General features: G+C 40.1%; 1 protein-coding gene across 2 annotated transcripts in view; it reads left to right on the top strand.

The window, feature by feature from the left end:
• The window catches only part of LOC310932349 (paired box protein Pax-7-like), a gene marked incomplete at its 3' end in the record, with an annotated part of 54165 nt that extends 47819 nt beyond the window's left edge, over positions 1 to 6346 (top strand). For both annotated transcript variants that reach the window (XM_083895655.1, XM_083895656.1), the window contains exons 8-9: positions 2324 to 2591; positions 6231 to 6346. In XM_083895655.1, coding sequence (XP_083751781.1) covers positions 2324 to 2591; positions 6231 to 6346 — 384 coding nt within the window. The remainder of the gene's footprint in view (positions 1 to 2323; positions 2592 to 6230) is intronic.
• Positions 6347 to 23326: the final 16980 nt, after the last annotated feature.

The following is a 23326-nucleotide window of genomic DNA, read 5'->3' as shown; positions in this document are numbered from 1 at the left end:
GGTGGCGCCACATGCCAAAACATGATTTCAAAACATAAACATGATTTGCAGTCTGCAAAATGTTTTTTTTTAATGCAAATATTTTGTCTGTACTGTTGTTGTTGGTGAGTTCAGTTTGTTATATGAACATTATTCCTGAGTCTCTGTGACATATTAGGAGGATTGTATGGCCAGTTGCTTTAGATTTATTACATAATGCACCTTTAATTAAAATAATCTTTAATTCTATAAAGAACAAAACAAGTGATTTTCTGCTAAATCACAAATTACCCAAAACAATAGCACACTATAAAGTCTATGGTGTGTAGTAAAATACATAAATGCATGTTATTTCATAGACAGGAAATGTTTTCATCGCCTTTATCTCCTCAAAAGAGTTTAAGACACGTTTGTGTTGATGTGGTCATCTGTAGACACGTGGACTAACTTAAAACCTTTCAGAAACTCACTATGACAACATTTAAAGTCCTGTAATGATCACGGTTGTGTTACCAAACCTGTGAATATCTCCACAGCAGCCTGTATAACCCACTGTATGAGCACACGCGGCTGCTGTTGAGCGTCAATAACAAGAGAGGGGAACAGTTTCGAGGTCGCACAAACTCAGCGTCGTCGACTGCAGCTATTCTCCAGCACTGGCAGGAACCCCTGTGTTTTCTTTATTACGGTCGCCCAAATATTTCTCCCCCCCCCCTCCTTAATCCTTGCGCTTTTAATTGATGTGTGTGCGAGCTTATGCTAAATATGAAGATTTGAATAATTTCCACTTTCAGGCAGCACAATGGGCCGCTCTGCAGTGACAGGCCACCTCCTTGTTGCCCTGAATAGACGTGTCAGGCTGCTGGAGGAGAAAAAAAACCCTCACCCTCTCACCTCAAGTCAGGCTTTGACATCTCCTAGAAGAATCCTGGGGGGCTCTTTACCCCCCGTACGCCCTCTCCTCTTATCCACCTGTGTGACACCCTCACCTCCTCCTCTGTTTTTTACTGAAAAACAGAACTAAAACTGTCAGGTTTTTAAGGTTAACTTAAAAAATCACGGCGCACAAGTTCTGAAAGATGTATTTGCACAAACCAACCTGCTAATATCAACAACTGAATGAATATAATGAAGCTAACATGTTTGTATCCACACAGCATGGACTCTGACAGAGATGCTTTATAATTAGCTTGATTAAGGGGTTTATAGTGTTGACAGTAGCTCAGCGGGAGACGCTCTCAACACACGTCATATAAACGCACAAAGAAAAACTTTATTGTATGTGACAAAACAGAGTAACTATCCAAAAACAACTCTATCAATAAAGAGGCTTTTATTTACAAGTATTAGGATCAATTTCAAAACAAAAGTCCTAGAGTAATGACAGGAAGTATTTAACTTGAGATCCTCTGCTCGCGTGCTTGTTCCAAGTCCAGTCCAGACCAATCGCACAGCATTGGAAAGTCTTTGACAAGTGACAAGAGTCCACATTTTGGTGTGCCCTTTTATTGACCAGACCATAAGGAGTGTCTGTGTACTGGTCACGCATATTGACCACCACTCTGCCATTGCTCCATGACTCTGGTGAGTTGAAATACTCACTAATCTGAGATTGTAGTCAATTGAGTGACACTGGACTACTTGGTTTGAGCAAAACAAATCATTCCATAAACAAATGCATCGAGAATCTGATTTGGTGAAACTGATTTAAAGCGATCACTGTCGACAAAAACACCGTCGGTTCAAAAATAATTCACAACAACACACAACAGAAATGAGCGTCCACCTGCACCTGTGTCCTCAGCAGCGTCTTAATCCTGCTGCTTCTTGATGAAAGAGACAAAAACTCATAACAGTCATAAAAGCTTTGTCTTTTTAATCTATGAAATCTATACTAACCCAGTAAACTATTTGTACCTTATTTTCCTTGTGATTTGGAGTTTTTATTGTTGTTTTATTGTAATAATTTAGATCATTTAGGTTTGTCTGACAGCTCAGATACACTTGTAGTTAGCTGAGTCAGCTGAATCATATAATGAGCCATTTTGACAGGAAAACCACAGATGCAGATACGTCAAATGAATGATTTGCTGGGTTCCATTTAGCTTCCTCGGTCTTGGGGTGCATGCTCATTTACTTGCAGTTCTAAAATATGTATATATAAGGGCTCATAATGACCATTATAACCACGTTTTTCTAAACTTCTACCCCATATAAGGAGGAAATTTGAGTCACGTGATCATCACAACCTCAAGGATTCGTCTTCTGATTGTTACGGGTTGAGATGTCCAGTTTTGTGAGGAGAAAAACCGCCCGTTGACAGTTTGTGTCTGCGTGTTTGCAGGTGATGAGCATCCTCAGTAACCACGGCGGCGTTCCCTCGCAGCCGCAGCACGACTTCTCCATCTCGCCGCTCCACGGCGCCCTGGACTCCTCTCCGTCCAACGTCATCTCCACCAGCTGCAGCCAGCGCTCGGCCGAGGCCTCCATCAAGACGGTGGACAGCCTGCCGTCGTCTCAGTCTTACTGCCCGCCCACCTACAGCTCCACCAGCTACAGCATGGACTCAGCTGTGGCGGCTGCTGGATACCAGTACAGTCAGTACGGCCAGAGTGAGTCCTGCTTTTCCATATACTAACCCCTAAAACAGCTTCAGAACCACTTCACTCGTTTAAAACAGATAAAAACACCAGATCAGCACCATGGACAGAGCCACAGATTCATCGTTACACAGAAACCTGATGATATTTAAGCTGCACAAATGAATTAAGTCAAGGTGGACAACGGTTTATCTTTTCATCCCTTTTTTTAATTACTGTGGAGGTCAATGATAGAACTATTATGTCATATAATGTCATATAAACACATTGTGAGTGTGTGTGTGTGTGTGTGGGGGGGGGGGGGGGATTATGCTAATGTTTATGCTCCTTAATTTGGTGTGTGTGTATATTAAACATGCATATATATATATATATATATATATATATTATATATATGTATATGTGTGTGTGTATATATGTATATGTATGTATATATATATATACATATATGTGTGTTTGTGTGTAGGTGTTTAACCCTTTAACACCGAGCGACACGTGTGTCTTTGCGTTACCGTAATTACGCGGAAAAATTCACTGACATCCATGCAGGAAGCCGGCCAATCGGCTTCTTTCCACGCGCGCACACACACACACACACACACACACACACACACACACACACACACACACACACACACACACACACACACACACACAAAGCATCGCATTTTTATCACATATCATATTTTACAGACAAATACACCAAAGACGTATTATATATGTTGGATACTGGTCACATTTCGAAATTAAAATATATACAAAATCTCTTATTCGTGTACAACTACAATGTTTTTTTTTTTTTTAAATAAAACTCTAAAATCAAATAACGTTTTTTGTTTTTCTTGACCTTTCTTAAAATGCAGTAAATTACTGGTATAAAGGTATTTTAAAGTTCTACTGTAAGGGTTCTGGAAAAATGGGAAAAAGCACTAAACTGAAAATGGGACAGGTTGACATTTTGAAGCTTAGGTGTTACAGGGTTAATTTTGTGTCTCCTTTTCATTCATTCATTAATTCATTCATATGCATGTTTTTTTTCTATGTTTTATTACTTTATGATCGAAATGCATGTTTAGGAAGGAAATGGTTTAAACCAGTTCTGCCTCCATGAGGGATTTCCAGGGTTATAAAATCCTTGTTTGAGCTCGTCCTTAAGAAACTGGATCACAGACACGAGCGTCAGAGTTCGGACGTTTGCCCGCGAATTCAAAAAAATTAGCTTGTGGCTTCAAAGGTTTTGCTCCAGCTGCATTTAATGGGCGGGGCCTACACTGGTGGATGAGAGAAGAGTTTCTATTGGTTGCCTTTGACCTGGCTCCTGGATTTAGCCAAAGAGGAAAAAAATGATCCTATATTGACTTAGCTCGAGTCACGAGCAATTTTTTTGAATTTGCGAACAGAACGTTTGAACTTGCGAGTTTGCAAACCTATTCTCTTTTGCTCTCGAATATATTTATGTTTTGCTTGCAAACCTATTTTGTGTGAGTGAATAATGACGACACAAATTTAAGTCAACACAAAGTGCACTTTGCTATATAAATTAGCATCACGTGCTAACAACAGGACACAGCTTATGCTGTTTACTTTAAACAAAGAAATTCGATAAGAAAATGTGATCTTGTAGCTGAACCAAGATGAAGTTTGTTGTTTGTTGTTGCCCCAACAACCACCTACCATATCTGCCCCCCCCCCCCCCCCCCCACACACACACACACACACCTCCCCTCCCTCCCGCAGACGGATTTAACACTTTTCACTTCTTTACTTGAGACATTTGACTCTTTTCTTGTTCTAATTCAGGAAGCTCACGACAGATTAAAGTACATACTGTCAAAATAGCTGAGGTGCGTGTGTGTGTGTGCACGTGCATGCGCGTGTGTGTGTGTGTGTGTGCGCGTGCCTACGTTTTAGTGTGTATTATCAGATGAGCTGTATCTCGGAGGCAGAGGACGCTCAGTGCAGCTGCTCAACAGGGATTTAAGGTATAAACCTGGCTGACAGGGAAAACAGCCTCCTTTTTAAAGGGGCTTGCTAAACCCATGTGAAACACACACACACACACACACACACACACACACACACACACACACACACACACACACTGCTCCCCCACTTTGTGTCTGAGTGACTGGCATGTTGGCAGACAGACCTGCCCACCCATAGGTGGCTCTTCTTTCTTTCATTCCTCAGCACAGACTGACAGCTTCCTTTCTGCACACGCTAACATCCTAACTGACGCTGTCTTACTTACTTACTTACAGCCCCCAACTGCACAAACACACACAAACACACACATGCAAACACAAACATTGCGTTATCAGTAGCAGAAAAAACGCAGGGAGGAGCGACACTTCCTGGTCTGAGAGGAAAAAACATGCGGCGCGCTAATGACAGCTTTTCAAAAAACACTTACTCTGGTGACGACGTGTCTTTATGTGTCTGTCCTTGTCTTTGTCTGTCTGTCTGTCAAACTGTGTCCTTGTGTCAGTCGGCGTGATGAGGCGTCAACACAACACATGCATTAAAGGTGCATTATGTAATAAATCTAAACTAACTGGCCATAAAATCCTCCTAATATGTCACAGAGACTCAGGAATAATGTTCATATAACAAACTGAACTCACCAACAACAACACTACAGACAAAATATTCACATCTTCTGCAGACTGCAAATCATGTTTATGTTTTTGGCACGTGGCGCCACCTACCGCCGTCTACCAATCATTGCAGTCAGTAGAGTCTCATCTGCCGAGCAACCACGGGTTGCCAGTTACGTCAGAAAACGAAACCTAAAAGACCTCTGTGTTTTGAATTTGAGTGTAGTAACCGTTTTTGGCCACATTCTTACGTATGGCGCCTTTAATTATCGTGTGTGTCAGGGTTGCCAGGTCTGTGTGCGCCCAAAGAAAAACAGCAAATAGCCCAAGACCAGAACTGTTTAAAGTCACATTATGTCTATGTTTTTCTGGGACAAAAATCAAGTCACTATTAGAGCTGCAGCTAAAGATTATGTACATAATCAATTAATTAAAAAAACGTTGATCAGTGTTTGTCAAACCTGGAACTGACGATGTTCTCGAATGTCTTGTTTTTGTCCACAAACCAAAATGATTCAGTTTTAATGATTTCTTTGTTGGATGTGGAGCAAAAAAACACTAAAACAAGCTAAAACAATCAGAAATCTTGTTTTAATCATGAAAAAAGCTTCAAAGCGATTAATCGATGATCAAAATAGTTGACGATTCATTTAGTAATGGATTAATATTTGATTCAGCTCTCGTCACCATACAGTAATTGACTACATTTTAAGGTGAAGACATGATTTAAAGTTAGGGTTAGGATTAAAATTGGAGTCAGGGTTCAGATTAGGCCTCTGAAGTCATGGAAACAGTGTGTGTGTGTGTTTAAAAATGGTCTTTAAGACATTTTCCTGTGGGTTTATTTGTGAGTCATTTCCAGGTCTGGATAAGTATGGAAAAAGGGAAAAAAGTATGGAAAAATGTTTGTGTTCTTTCCAGACTATTATCTCAATTTCTAAAATTAAATATACATTTATTTACATAATAAGCATCTAATAATTGGTATTCAGATGTTTAAAGTGGACTCAAACGTGTAGGAACTCTCTCTAACTCGTCCTCCTGTCGTCTCCAGCTGCGGTGGATTACCTGGCCAAGAACGTGGGTCTGTCCAGTCAGCGCAGGATGAAGCTCACCGACCACTCGGCCGTACTGGGACTGCTGCAGGTGGAGACGGGTCAGGCCTACTAGCGCTCACCGCGCCACGTTTAAACAACAACAACATCAACAACAACAACAGCAAAGACACGTGGTCACCAGCAGAACCTGCACCTCTTATTATCATCCGTACAGATCTGTGTGTGTGTGTGTCATAGCTTCATATACAGGGCTGATATTAACATGTTATATCATCGTTTTCCAACCTTTAAATCATTCCCAAATGGATCAAGTCAATCCATAAACAAGATATAATAATAATATAGCTGCTCAAACATGTTAGGATGACAATTTGTGGGCCATGAAACTGTTAAAGGTTAAGTTTAAGGTCCATTTAGCATGGTTTATATATAATATTTGGTAAAACTTTAGATTAGGGAACACATATTTACCATTAACTAGGTGCTTACTAACACATATAAGTAGCAAACTAGCCCTTTATTACTAATCATTAGGTGCATAAGGTGTTAATATGTGCTTAATATTAGCTAATAACGGGCTAGTATGCTACTTATATGCATGTTAGTTAATATATGAATATGTGTTCCCTAATCTAAAGTGTTACCGGAATCATTTTAATATTTAAAAAAACCCTCAAACAGGAGCAGGAAACATTCAGAATACAATGAAAGTTCAGCGGTTTATTCAAACTAAGATTTGGATCGATCCGATCGACCAACCAGGGTCAAGTTTGACTTGGATTAAGTGTCAGAAATGAATGTAAACGTTACTGTTAACAATGGCATTGATTCTGCCTTAAACTGACTTAATTTAAAAAGATCAATTTAACTCTTTAGGCAGCTTTAAGAAACAATCGGCCTTCGGAAATCCATGTGTGTGTGTGTGTGTGTGTGTCTTTGTCGACGACACCACCGTCTTTCTGTCATCTGCAGGATTTCTATCAGCCAACCGTTACCGTTTCTTTTTCTTAATTTCCTTTTGCTCGTCGCTTATTTCACGTTTAACTCTTTGACCATACCAAACGACGACCGTGACTGGGCGTCGCCACGACAACCGACGTCAACAACCGCCGTTGATCAGAAATGGATTTCTGATCGACCTTTGCGTACATTCGCCTTCCGTAATGATTCACTCTTTCGTCCGCGTTCACGTGAGTAAACGTAGCGCTGTGTCGTATATATTATGTTCATATTGAACATACGTGCAGAACGGCCCGTGACACCGTCAACATGATCGATAATCTTTGCTTTGCGTCCATTTCTGAATTGTTTTCGCCTCGGCTCACTGGTCAAAATTTGAAGGAAAATACCATAAATTCTCAAATAAAAGTATTTACAGTATTAGTCTAATTTCCCCTCAATAATATTTAGTAATTTAGCCCTTTTATTATAATTTATCTTAATTTACTATTAATGCAAATTTCCCATCTTATCTTTCTTTGTTGCTGCAAATAATCTCACTATATGTTGTTCTGTAATTTTCTACTTCTTATTCTGCCATCTTTTATCCAGGCGATGTAATGTAAAATCTGAAGGAAGTGTTTAATTTAATATTGACGTATTTATTATATCATTGCTTGTTCTTAGCTGTTGACGTTTCCTGGCGTTTTCCATTGCTATTGTTTGAATATTTGAGAATCTATGGTATAAATAGACGTCGCGTTAACGTGGAGAAAGATGAGATAAGAATTCCAATGAGAGATAAACAGAGGATCATTCCATTATCATGTCATTCCAATCATAAGAATGCAACTTTCAGTATTTAATATCATTCCAGACGCTCAGTGTTTCATTATGGGCTAATAATGAAGATAACGCCATGTGATGAATGTTCCCACAGGATGCCGCTCTCTTTGAAAAACGCTGACTGTGGGAATATTCTATATACTCTACCTTCCGTGTACATAATATTTTTTGCAAACCAAGGAGAACATTAAGGATCAAATGTACAGAAATGCTTATTTACACCCTCACACTCCTCCCGTTTACCTCTTGGTCCTGACTCTCCTTGTTTCCTTCTGTTATTTATTTTTTTTTTTTTTCCTGTTTTGGCATGTGTGTTATATAATTTATTCTACCTGTATGACGTAATAGACTAGAAAAAAAAAAATATAATAATAATGTACTGGCATTTACTCCTTGGTGTGTCAGCTGTAACACTGGTGTAGCTGTCTGTTCATTAAAGCTCTACATCTGGACCAAGACCACACGGCTGTGCTGTCGTCACATACTGTAAAATGTCCTATAATAATAATAATAAGAATAATGATGGAATAGACTTAGACTTCAACTTTATTGATCCCTTGGGAAATTAAATGTCCAGCAGTGCACAGTGGTGAGGACATAGAGTAAATATAATCAATAGTCAATAAACTCTGAGACACAAAATATACAAATATAGATAGAATAAAATAAGCTAAATATACTGGAGGAATGAACTGTTACTGTGTTTATTGACTACTTGGTACTAATTTATAATCAATTATATATATATATGTATATGTATATGTATATGTATATGTACATATATATATATATATAAAAGATACACATTTGGGTCCAAACAATATATGAAAAGCATCTACATCTATACACACATACTCTAAATGTTTAAAAAGCTAAAAGTCCACAGTTCACTCCTTATTTATGTGAATTAACACATGTACGTAAGTGTTGCTCATGCTACATATACTTGTATAATAATAGTAGTACTCAACTTATGCAGTATTGACTACTACTGTAAGTTCTCATGTAACAATGCAGAAAAGACCACCAAGAAATGTCTTTAGTAACTCATACACAACTATAGAATACTCACAATGCAACAATGGCTACTGCTCAAAGCTAATATACACAGTACAAGTACTAATAATCATAATATTCTGTAGTATTGACAAACATGCACTCATGATTATGTAGAAATGGCAACAACGTATTCATACAAAAGGTAAAAAAAAACGTATAATGCATACATATATACACAGTACAACAGTAGCAGTACAGTATAGTGACAGTTGAGCACTCTAGCTAGCATACAGCTACACTAGCATGAACATTTTAACATGTAGTACTTAGTGAGTTCGTAAGTAATCATATAATAATATAGTTTAGATAATATAGTAAGTTTTCACTTAGTGTAATATTGACAAATTGGCACTCTTGTATTTATGTAGAAATAGCTAAAAGTACAAAAAAATAACTACTTTGTATATTTAGTGCTCAACAATTTATATATAACAGTATAAGTGCTCATATAATAATATAGTATTGACTACTTTGTTCTCATGCAACAATGCAGAAAACACATGAGTACTTACATGAAGTAGAATGGACAAGTAAATACTCATGTGTTTGTGTAGAAATGACTAAAAGTACTCATAATGCAGCTTGTACTTGTATATTGAGTGTTGAACATGTACAAGTGGTCATATTTGTTTTCATTTTCGATTAGCATTAGCGTCGAAATTAGCAAGGTTTCACAGTGTTCGTATTATGTTAGCCCTACGCTAATGCTAGTCGTAGCCTTGCTAGCTTACCTTTGGAAACAGGTTCGCCGCCAAGTTAGCCGCAAAGTAGTAGCATCCTTTTAGAAATGGCAAAATTACCCATAATGTAGCTTGTACTTGTACTTGTATATTTAGTGTTGAACATGTACAAGTGCTCATATGATAATATAGTATTGACTGTAACAAGAGTGCTCAGCTAATGTTGATAATATTGACTTTTGACCTCTCAAAGCTTAAAAGTTCTCATTTATAAATGTGTTTTACCCATGATGCAGCAGTGACAATGGTCTATATCCAGTGTCTTAAAAGTCCATGTTTAATAAAGTACAAATAATCTTGAAGATGAGACATTTAACAGCGACGTCGCAGCGAACGAAGTCAAAGTGTGGCTCAAGGAATGCAGTGATTAAAGGACAAGTCTGTAGAAATTCAACCCCTCCTCCTCCTCCTCCTCCCAGAAGCCTCTGGGGTATTGTGTGCGTTCGGGGTGCCGCGCTTTTGTCAGACACTCAAACGCTGTCACAATGAGAGCACTTACAAAGCCTAACATCTCCCTAAATCCCATAATTATTCTGGGATATATTATGTACCTGGGCTCCAGCTGTCTGATCAGCACAGTGAGGGGATTTTTTAACACCTCTCTACAATCAGCTTACAAGAGAGAGACAGATTGTTATGATTGGCTAATAATAATGCGAGCATGTAAGTCGTGTACTTAAGCGCTGTGAAACAGACAGAAGAAGAAACGGCAAAATAAATTGTCAGATCGCTCACTGCCTCCTACCGAGCTGCCGTTGTTGGGCCGCTCTGGTTTTTATCATTTTACGTCACGACAAAAGAAACTGAGCGAGTCGTTGTGTTACCACACACACACACATTCTTGTACTTGCTGCATACTGAGGACCGGGTAAAAATGCTGACAAAGTGAGGACCAGCATTTCCACTTTATAAATCAACACAATTAAGAATATCTACATCATGAATGACATCTACAAAGAACTACTGGGTGCTGTACCATAAAATGTCTGCAGGTGGAGGCCCAGAGCAAAAAGGGTGTGAAACAACAGGGCTGGAAAACGGGTTTTTGTACCAAAGTGAGGACCTCTGTTAAAAAACAGAGAATAGCTTATTTACGACCTAAGGAAGTGATTTCAATGAAAACAAAGTGAGGACCGGCCAAAATGTCCCCACTTCGTAAAAATGACCCCACTCTGTTGGTTAAAAACCCTCACTGGTACGCCGGAAGTACAAGAACACACACACATGCACATGCACATGCACATGCACACGCACGCACGCACGCACGCACATTCTTGTACTTGCTTACTTGCTGCATACTGAGGACCGGGTAAAAGTGCTGACAAAGTGAGGACCAGCATCTCCAATTTCCACTTTATAAATCAACACAATTACAAATATCTACTTCATGAATGACATCTACAAAAGAACTACTGGGTGCAGTACCATAAAATGTCTGCAGGTGGAGCCCCAGAGCAAAAGGTGTGTGAAACACCAGGGCTGGAAAACAGGTTTTTGTACCAAAGTGAGGACCTCTGTTAAAAAACAGAGAATAGCTTATTTACAACCTAAGGAAATGATTTAAATGAAAACAAAGTGAGGACCGGCCAAAATGTCCCCACTTTGTAAAAATGACCTCACTCTGTTGGTTAAAAAGCATCACTGGTCCTAAGTACAAGAGCACTTACGCACGCACGCACGCACGCACACATTCTTGTACTTGCTGCATACTGAGGACCGGGTAAAAGTGCTGACAAAGTGAGGACCAGCATTTCCACTTTATAAATCAACACAATTACAAATATCTACTTCATGAATGACATCTATAAAGAACTACTGGGTGCAGTACCATAAAATGTCTGCAGGTGGAGCCCTAAAAAGTGATACAATTAGTGTGTGAAACACCAGGGCTGGAAAACGGGGTTTTGTACCAAAGTGAGGACCTCTGTTAAAAAACAGAGTATAGCATGTTTACAACCTAAGGAAGTGATTTGAATGAAAACAAAGTGAGGACCGGCCAAAATGTCCTCACTTCGTTGGTTAAAAACCCTCACTGGTCCTCAGTATGCCACAAGTACAACAGCACACACATATTCTTGTACTTGCTGCATACTGAGGACCGGGTAAAAGTGCTGACAAAGTGAGGACCAGCATTTCCACTTTATAAATCAACACAATTACAAATATCTACTTCATGAATGACATCTATAAAGAACTACTGGGTGCAATACCATAACATGTCTGCAGGTGGAGCCCTAGAGCAAAACGTATGTGAAACACCAGGGCTGGAAAACAGCGTAAAGCATGTTTACGACCTAAGGAAGTGATTTGAATGAAAACAAAGTGAGGACCGGCCAAAATGTCCTCACTTCGTTGGTTAAAAACCCTCACTGGTCCTCAGTATGCCACAAGTACAACAGCACACACATATTCTTGTACTTGCTGCATACTGAGGACCGGGTAAAAGTGCTGACAAAGTGAGGACCAGCATTTCCACTTTATAAATCAACACAATTACAAATATCTACTTCATGAATGACATCTATAAAGAACTACTGGGTGCAGTACCATAACATGTCTGCAGGTGGAGCCCTAGAGCAAAACGTATGTGAAACACCAGGGCTGGAAAACAGCGTAAAGCATGTTTACGACCTAAGGAAGTGATTTCAATGAAAACAAAGTGAGGACCGGCCAAAAATATCCTCACTTCGTTGGTTAAAAACCCTCACTGGTCCTCAGTATGCCACAAGTACAACAGCACACACATATTCTTGTACTTGCTGCATACTGAGGACCGGGTAAAAGTGCTGACAAAGTGAGGACCAGCATTTCCACTTTATAAATCAACACAATTACAAATATCTACTTCATGAATGACATCTATAAAGAACTACTGGGTGCAGTACCATAACATGTCTGCAGGTGGAGCCCTAGAGCAAAACGTATGTGAAACACCAGGGCTGGAAAACAGCGTAAAGCATGTTTACGACCTAAGGAAGTGATTTCAATGAAAACAAAGTGAGGACCGGCCAAAAATATCCTCACTTCGTTGGTTAAAAACCCTCACTGGTCCTCAGTATGCCACAAGTACAACAGCACACACATATTCTTGTACTTGCTGCATACTGAGGACCGGGTAAAAGTGCTGACAAAGTGAGGACCAGCATTTCCACTTTATAAATCAACACAATTACAAATATCTACTTCATGAATGACATCTATAAAGAACTACTGGGTGCAGTACCATAACATGTCTGCAGGTGGAGCCCTAGAGCAAAACGTATGTGAAACACCAGGGCTGGAAAACAGCGTAAAGCATGTTTACGACCTAAGGAAGTGATTTCAATGAAAACAAAGTGAGGACCGGTCAAAAATGTCCTCACTTCGTAAAAATGACCTCACTCTGTTGGTTAAAAACCCTCACTGGTCCTCAGTATGCCGCAAGTACAAGTCCACACACACACACACACACACACACACACCCACACACCGCCGCTATCAACGTCCACGTCTTTCGTTTAGTGTCAGGCTTTTTCCCTTAAATCTCCCGTCTTTTATGTCTGACTGCAGCAGCCTCCTGAAGAGTACGATTACCGAGATCCTCTGTTGTTCCATCATGGCCTGCTCTGCTCTCGTACCCCTGCCCCCCCCACTCCCCCCCCCCCCACCCCTCACATCATCCCACTATACCTCTCTCTCATTCTAATCTCATCATTCCAGTAGCACTTTGAAATTAAGCCAGGAGGAAGGAGGCTGGGAGTCTTACTAACCTCTCTGCTCTGACACCAGGACCTCAATCAGCCTCAGCGAGGGGAGAGGATTTCTGAGCTGACAGCCGCACATATGATCTACCAACGCCCGACTGGATTCAACAAATAACACACACACACATATATATATATATGTATTTTTATTGAAATTAAGCCTTTTAAATAAGTGTTATTGTTGTTATTATATTTTTAGACCAGTACTGGGTCATTGTCACTTACTTAAATGTGACAAATCACACATTTGCCTCACGGAGCTTAAAGGTACACGACCGTTCGAAATGTTTTCCATTAAAAGTCAGACTTTTATTCATCAAAAGAGTCGAGAAATGAATAGAAAATAAAGTCAAGACATCGACAAGATTAGAAATAATGATTTTTTTTTTGAAATTCAAAATAATCATTTTTGCCCTTTCGTCAAAGAACCAGCAAAACAGTTTTCAGCTGTGCTAACATCATTGCACAAGGGTTTTCAAGGGTTTTGCAGCTAGAATAGTCGTTTACCACATTAACAACGTATAGAGTGTATTTATGATTCATTTAATGTTATATGTTTGAACGGTAGTGTATATATTTTTATATTTATATATAATATAGAAACACATCTTTACTGAGAGGTTTTAACTTAAGCATTATAAATAAGTATTATTATTGTCAGTATTATATATTTTAATTTAGACCAGTACTGGGTCATTGTCAGTTACTTAAATGTAACAAATCCCATGATTTGCCTCATGCAGCTTAAATCTACATGATGTAAATCAGAGGTCATCATCATCATCATTTTTATCTGTAATCTGTGTGTTGTGGTTATTTATGGATTCATTTTGCATCATAAATGTCCTTTTTTTTTAAATTATTGTGAACTTTACACCAAAAATAAACACTTTTACTTTGAAATGCTGTGAAATCCAAATATAATTACTGTGACATCATGGATTATTATGGTGTCATTTTGAGACGATATCGTCCGTCTCTGTGTTAATTGTTTGTTTTTTGTTTGTTTTTTGTTACCCTACCTTTCAAAAGTTAGAAATGTCCTTATTTTTGAAGGAAAAGCACTTTTTTTTTTTTCAATGAATATAACAGTAACAGTTTCTCAGTAAACCCACTGTGTTACAGGGTTTACAGGTTTTCTCTGCTCCATCAGCTGATCCAGATCAAGTCATCAGTATCAGTGAGCTCTGCAGACGCCTGATGACGAGGCGTTCGTGTGAATCAGGTGTGATGGAGCAGGGAAACATGGTCAGACACTTAAATACTGGTCTGTCAGTAGCTGCTAGAAATCTCAAAAACATCTTTAAAACATCTTTAACCAGAGGAGAGGAATCTGAGGAACAAAGCTTTGCTGCTGTGGATGATTTTACAGATCTATGGGAGCAACAAGAGCAGGTAACAACTGTCTAATATTTAAAACTTGGATACTGCAGCACCTGAAATTCAGACTTTTATTCATCAAAAGAGTTGCAAAATGAATAGAAAATATAGTCAAGACATTGACAAGATTAGAAATAATGATTTTTATTCAAAATAACAATTTTGCCCTTTCGTTAAAGAGCCAGCAAAACTGTTTTCAGCTGTGCTAACATCATTGCACAAAGGTTTTCAATGGTTTTCTAATCATCAATAGCCTTCTAACGCCATTAGCAAACAAGTATAAGTCCAATTAAAATCACAATTGGGGATAAACTGCAGTGTTGTTATCAGTGGAGTCATTTAATCTGACGTGTGATGATATTTTCATGCTTATTTTATGATTTACGCTACTGTTCAAAAGTTTGGGCTCACCTATACAATTTTGTTGTGTTTTTCATTAAAACACAATAAATCACACTTTTATTCATCAAAAGAGTTGCAAAATGAATAGAAAATATAGTCATTGTAGACATTGACAAGATTAGAAATAATGATTTTTATTCAAAATAATCATTTCAATCAAGGGTTTTCTAATCATCCAATAGTCTTCTAACACCATTAGCAAACACAATGTACCATTAGAACAGTGGAAATGGGCCTCTATACACCTATGTACATATTCCATTAAAAACCAGACGTTTGCAGCTAGAATAGTCGTTTACCACATTAACAATGTATAGAGTGTGTTTATGATTCATTTAATGTTATATTCATTGAAAAAAAAAAGTGCTTTTCCTTCAAAAATAAGGACATTTCTAAGTGAGCCCAAACTTTTGAACGTTAGGGCATTTCCTGCCATTATCTCGTGATTATCTCAACACCTTTAAAGGTGCATTATGTAATAAATCTAAATCAACTGGCCATAAAATCCTCCTAATATGTCACAGAGACTCAGGAATAATGTTCATATAACAAACTGAACTCACCAACAACAACAGTACAGACAAAATATTTGCATTAAAAAACTATTTTGCAGACTGCAAATCATGTTTATGTTTTGAAATCATGTTTTGGCATGTGGCGCCACCTACCGCCGTCTACCAATCATTGCAGTCGGTAGAGTCTCGGCAGTTACGTCAGAAAACGAAACCTAAAAGACCTCTGTTTTTTGAATTTGAGTGTAGTAACCGTTTTTGGCCACATTCTTACATATGGCCAGTGTTGGGCAAGTTACATCCAAAATATAATACATTATATATTACTAGTTACTGTCATTTGAAAGTAATTAGTTACATTACAATATTACTATCTCTGAATTGTAATGCGTTACACTACTTGTGTATTACTTTTGAGTTACTTTCAACAAAATAGCCACAGAAATATATGACTAAGCATTTAAAAATGCTAAACTGCAGATTGTTATAGCTGATTATTTACATTCAGTGGAGGATGATGTAACATAATGACTGTGTAGGCCCCTAAAGCTACTAATAACTTAATATAATAGGCACAGTAAAGGCTCATGGCACAATACAATGAGTAACAATGACAGTTAGAATCATATAAGCAGACAAATGATCAAAGTCTGTAAGTTATGATGGAGATGCTGCAAATATTTAAAGTCCTGGCCTATTCATATGAAACAAAATAGAGTTAGAGCCCACTATAACATAGCCTATAGCCTTATAATATGACAAACACACAATCTCTTTTTCTTTTAGTTTATATTGTTTTATTCTCTTTTAATTCAAGCTTACAGAACAAAGATGCCATGCACTGAATGGACACAACTTCTGTTTTATGAGTCCAACAAACATTAACATGTAATCTAAACATAGACTACAACGGCTAATCAATAAAACACAGGCCAGAGAAGCCAGGAAATTTGCCAAAAAAATGGCTACAACGTAGGCTACCACAGAAAGGCTGGTAAAATTTCAATCACTTATAGCTAGAACTCTAGCTAAAGCACATACGGTACTTCAAGAATACTGAAAATAAAATAAAGTGCATGGGCCTATTTGGCAAATATGAAATACAAATCAGTCATTTCACTCCCAACTTCACAAAAAATGTAAGACTGGATAAATAAATAAACATAAAATTGAAAATAAAAAATGAATTCTTCACAGAAACCTGTTCCTGTCAAATGGCCTATATAACAGAGGTAGCATGCAGCCTAGAAGGCTGGTAAAGTAAACAGAACTATAAAGGCAGTTATGGCCTGGACATAGCCTACTTCTGGTTCTAGGGTGTAGTGGGGGGGACTAGCCTATTCCACCACCCTCTTGACTGAAATATCTGTTGAAGCGCATCAGGAGAAGGCGCTGAAAGCGTCCATCACCAAGACGGTTGCGTTTTGGGGTGAGCACAAGATTCCCAAGACTGAAAAGTCTTTCTACTGGTGCACTGGATGGTGTTGGGGTGTTATAGCGGAGTGCAATTTGTTTAATCCTTGGAAACATGTGCAGGCTTTCCATCACAGGGGCAGAACTGAGATAAGACATTACCTCTGTTTCCACTGACATGGGCGCATCAGCTGTGGCACTGGGCTGTACTTCAAAAGAAAAAAAGTCATCCTCGCTGGAGGCAGCAGCAGCAGGTTGAGGGGTATCAGGCATTAGGGCTGTAGGCTCTTCTGTTGTAAGGGAGCGGCACTCCGTTGTGAGGAGGAGCTTGATGTGGTCTCTTCTGGATTCTTCTTTTACCCAGCGCAGCTTGAACTTTGGCAGCGAAACAGCAGCCTGAAGTGCATCCTTGGAATCAATCGTCGCAGCAAATCGAGTTTTGATTGCTCCCACAATAACTTCAGGCAGCCCAGTGGTCATTTGCGATAGGCCCTGCCCCTGTGTCATTACCAAGGTTTTGGCCATCAAAACTTCGAGTGTTGGTTGAAGTGTCCCAAAAAAGCAAGTGTCCTCACCCTGTAGGATGTCCAATGCAACTGTGAAAGGCTTCATAATGTAACAATATTCCTTGAGAAATTGGTATTCCCTGTCATTCATACATTTAATCTGAAGCTGTGTGCATAGGCTATTTATGTCAGTGAGGGGCATTTCTATGACACGAGCATAGGCGTTATAGAATGAGTTCCACCGCGTTGTTGTGGGGACAATCAACTTTCTTTCACTGACCTCTTCCAGGCACTCTGATGCGATGGTGGAGCGGCTGGCCTTTGTCCACATTGCTGAACATTTAGCTGTAGCACTACGATACACAGCCCTTGATTCTGGATTAGATACCAGCCACTTAACAACCTCATTGTTTGCAATTAGATTAAGTGTATGGGCTGCACATCTATGGTGGGGAGGCAGTACACATTGTCCATGCTGCGCATCATCGGCAGTAAGCACACTATGAAGGTCTGTGAACTCCACCTCACCATCACCCTCCTCCTCCTCCCCCTCCTCCTCCAACTCCACTTGAAGCTGCTGATGCTCCTTGAAGGCTTTAACAAAGTTGCTCCCATTGTCCGTCACACATGCAGTCACTTTATTGTATGTCAGTCCATACTGAGAAAAAATGTCTTCTAGCTCTGTTGCAATTGCATCATATGTGTGTCTACCCCTAAATCTTTTACAAGCTATTGCAGCCTTCTTTCGTGCCAAGGTATCTGCATCAATCCAGTGCACGGTGACCCCCATAAAACTTTTGTTGTTGGCACTCCATATGTCTGCTGTTGTTGACACATACTGCTGGGCTTCGAGTATTTTCTTCAGCTCCTTCTCCATGACAGCATATGCCTTGTCCAAATCTTTGGCGAATGTTTTTCTGTCAGGCAGTACATGCTGAAAAATTAAGAAGATAGCTAGATGTTAAACTCATGCTGTTTTTAAATTGGTCAGACTATATTCGCATATCCGTAAAATAAAAATAAATAAAAAAAAATAAAAAACATGAGAGATTCACTTCTCCTCAACAGCACGGACTCGCTATTTAGGTTGTTATTTAAAATGATAACAAGGTAGATACATGGCCGCATGGCCCACTCTCTATGACAACGTTAGCTTACCTTGTCGTTGCTGCTCACGGGGATTTTGCTGACAAGCTTTCTGAACGCTGGCGATTCTACCGTTGATAGGGAGTGCATGTCTTCCACAATAAATTCTGCCACCAGTCTCCTCACTTCTCTGGCTTCAACCATGGCAGACCGAGAGAAACTTAACTTTTGTTGCTTTGTCTGTCCCGTATGTTCGTCCTCTTTTTTCTTTCTCTTCTCCGCAGGTTCATCCCTCTCTTCCAGCTTAGTGTTAGCGTGGCACCGGTCCAGGTGTTTCTTTAAGTTACTGGTGCTATTTTTTGACGTCGAGAGTTCCCTCGGTGTCGCACACAGGTTGCATTTTACAATGATGTTCTTCTCCTTCTCTTTGAGGAACTGAAAATAATGGGCGAATGTCCATCGCGCAAACGTAGAGTCCGGCTGCGCCGTGTCTGTTGTCATCATCAGCCTCAACAGGAGAGAAAAAAACAACAACAGGAAATCGCGCTTGCTCCCGAGTCCCGGCTTTTTTCTGTTGTCGGGATGTCTCGCGGTGTTGGTGAATTATTTAAAAAACAACAGCTAAACGGGTTAAAATGCGTTGTAACGCGCGTTACTTAGATTGTAACGAGTAAAATATTACCGAAAATGTATTAGTAATGCGTTATATTACTGCGTTACAGCAAATAGTAATACATTACTGTAATTGCGTTACTTTTGTAACGCGTTACCCCCAACACTGCATATGGCACCTTTAAAGTGTGACTTTTTGTTGTAAAGCACTTTTAAGGGACAATAAGATGAACATCTCAAAACAACTACAATACATTACAAGACATACAAAAGTAACAACCAAACCATAAAAAAGATCAAATAAAACAGAAATAACAACAAGTCCACTTTGACACTTTCACAAATACTATGAGTGAAAATAAGTGAAAAAACAATTATTTATATACAGTATGTTGTTCCATTACACTGATGTAAAATGTGTAAAATAACCTTTTTGTTGTTTCTGGTTTGTGTTTTTGACGAATAAACCACAAAAACCTGGACGTGTGCAGAGTTCTTTGGGCTTTAAGAGCAATCGTTCTGTGAGTGACGCAGAGAATAAGACGCCACACAGTATATGATGATGGTGAGTCTTTGTCACACACACACACACACACACACATGGAGACACAGCTGGAGCAGGCCTCTTTATGCATGCATGAGCTGCCTGTGCCACTGTGGCCAAATCAAATATGAATCATGATGTGGCCTAAGTGTTAATATTGATATTTACCAGTCCTCCAGGCCTCTTCACAGATTAAATGTGACAAACTCCCAAATGAAAAACTCTGCAGCTCACAGCCGCGTCCACACTCGCACTCGGGGCCGTTCAATTTATGCCGCGATGTCGAAACGAGCGCTTTACATCCTCTGTCGTGACCCTGACGCTCACAGTAAATGAGACCTTTCCAGGTTTAGAACAAGGATTGGAAACAAGGGGACGAAGAACTACGTTTTTATTTGTGACGAAACGCCTGAGTTGATTTCACTTAGAAATGTCCTTTATTTTTGAAGGAAAATCCCTTTTTTTCAATGAATATAACATTAAATGAATCATAAATACACTCTATACATTGTTAACGTGGTAAACGACTATTCTAGCTGCAAACGTCTGGTTTTTAATGGAATATGTACATAGGTGTATAGAGGCCCATTTCCACTGTTCTAATGGTACATTGTGTTTGCTAATGGTGTTAGAAGACTATTGGATGATGAGAAAACCCTTGATTGAAACGATTATTTTATGAATAAAAATCATTATTTCTAATCTTGTCAATGTCTTGACTTTATTTTCTATTCATTTTGCAACTCTTTTGATGAATAAAAGTCTGACTTTAAATGGAAAACACAACAAAATAGTATAGGTGAGCCCAAACTTTTGAACAGTAGTGTAAATCATAAAATAAGCATGAAAATATCACTGATCCACAGCGTTTATATCCACTGATATAAACGCTGCAGTTTATTCACTATTGTAGTTTTAATTGGATTTAAATAGAGCTGAAACGATTAATAATCGATTACTAAATGAATCGCCAACTATTTTGGTAATCGATAATCAGTTTGAAGCTTTTTTTCATGATTAAAACAAGATTTCTGATTGTTTTCGCTTCTTAAATGTGAATATTTTCTTGGTTTCTTTGCTTCATATAACAAAGAAATGATTAAAACTGAATCCCTTTGGTTTGTGAACAAAATGAGACATTCGAAAATATTGTCATTTCCAGCTTTGACAAACACCACTCAAAGTTTTTTTTTTTCATTTTCTGAACCAAACGATGAATCGATTATGGAAATAATCGTTAGTTGCAGCTCTAGATTTAAACTTAAATGCTAATTGTGTTAGAAGGCTAAAACCCTTGAAAACCCTTGTGCAATGATGTTAGCACAGCTGAAAACAGTTCTGCTGGTTCTTTGACAAAAGGTCAAAATGATTATTTTGTATAAAAATCATTATTTCTAATCTTGTCAATGTCTTGACTGTTACGTTTCCCTTTAAAGGGGAAACCTAGATCTTTAGGGAGTTGGACCCGAATGCAGAGCAGGACACAGGCGAGTATATATATAATAATATTTATTAAGAACGAGAACATAAATATATATCTATATATATAAACACAAATACACGCGCTAGAGAGGGTGTAGAATGTGACAGTATAAGAGAGGGTGAAACAGCAGCAGACCAGATCCTCAGTGACTCCTTCGTGGCAAACACAGTTCGTTCTTTCACGTTCCCACGGAACGGACTCACTCGAGATGTACAGCGAGGAGGGTGTGATGATCCACGAAGGTTGAGGAGAGGTGAAGCCGCGTCGTCGTGGTGGAAGAGACGAATGCGGTAGAGAAAAACAGGAGTAGGCGATTCCAGGAGTGGTAGGAAATCCGCGGAGACTCGGTGTTCTTCTCTCGGCAGGAGACGTGGAGACCTGAATACGGAGATTGAGGTGAGTACTGGAAACGTCAGGAATTCTAGTAGCGTAGTATGAAAGCATTTACCAGCTAAGCGAAAACGTGGAACTGACACCAGAGAGACGCGAAGTCCTGCCTTATATGCCCGGATGATTGCTGATCAGGCGCAGCTGGGCAGGAACTGCGCAGGTGGACGTCATCTCTGGCGTCATGTGGGAACTAGGTCAACCACGCCCCCTGCAGGGTGAACACAGAGAGAAGCACAGAGAGCAGCAGGCAACAACAACAATAAAAATAGACGCCATGAAATGTGGATCGTGACAGTACCTCCCCCTCAACGGGCGCCACCTGGCGCCAAGGCAGGAACATCTGGGTGGTCACGGTGGAAGTCCTGGATCAGCGTCTGGTCCAGGATGAAGTGGCGTGGAACCCATGACCTCTCCTCCGGACCGTACCCCTCCCAATCGACCAAGTACTGGTGTCCCCGGCCGCGTCTGCGAATATTCAAAATTCGGTTAACTGTGAAGGCCTCACCGCCTTCGATCATCCTGGGTGGTGGAGGGGGGTCAGAGGGAGGGACCAGATCCGACTCGATCACAGGTTTCAGGAGTGACACATGGAACGTCGGGTGAATCTTCAGGGATTGGGGTAACTTGAGGCGAACGGAGGTGGCGTTGATGACCTTGTCGACTGGGAAGGGGCCGATGAACTTCGGAGCCAGTTTTCGGGATTCTACCTGTAGAGGGAGGTCCTTCGATGAGAGCCAAACCTTTTGGCCAGGTAAGTATTCAGGGGCGGGGATGCGATGGCGATTAGCTTGCTTCTGGGATTGGAGAGAAGCTTTTTCGAGGGATGCTCTGACCTCCACCCACACAGCCTGGCAGCGTTCCATGTTGGCCTGGACTGACGGAACCGCTACCTCCCTCTCCTGGAAGTCGAAGAGTGGAGGCTGGTAGCCCAGGGAAGCCATAAATGGGGAGACGCCAGTAGAAGCCGAGGTGAGAGAATTGTGTGCGTATTCTATCCATGGAAGGAAACTGCTCCAGTCTCCAGGGTGGCGAGTGGCGACACAACGTAGCGCCACCTCCATGCTCTGGTTTGCTCTTTCTGTTTGGCCGTTGGACTGTGGATGGTAACCGGATGAAAGACTGACGGACGCCCCCAGTGCCGCACAAAAGGCCTTCCAAACCTGGGAGGAGAATTGAGGCCCACGGTCTGAAACGATGTCCATAGGGAAACCATGGATCCGGAATACGTGTTGGACCAACGTCTCGGCTGTTTCCATGGCAGAGGGGAGGGCAGGGAGGGGGATGTAATGAACCGACTTGGAGAAGCGGTCTACGACAGTGAGGACAGTCGTGTTGTTATTGGAGGGAGGGAGTCCAGTGACGAAATCAACGGCGATATGAGACCAGGGGCGATGGGGAATGGGAAGGGGATGCAGGAGTCCAGCAGGCGGGCGATTC

This window comes from Microchirus variegatus, assembly GCF_963457635.1.
Source record: "Microchirus variegatus genome assembly, chromosome: 9".
Lineage (NCBI taxonomy): Eukaryota > Metazoa > Chordata > Actinopteri > Pleuronectiformes > Soleidae > Microchirus > Microchirus variegatus.
Note: the sequence above shows the minus strand (reverse complement) of the source record. Positions and strands in the feature narration are given on the sequence as shown.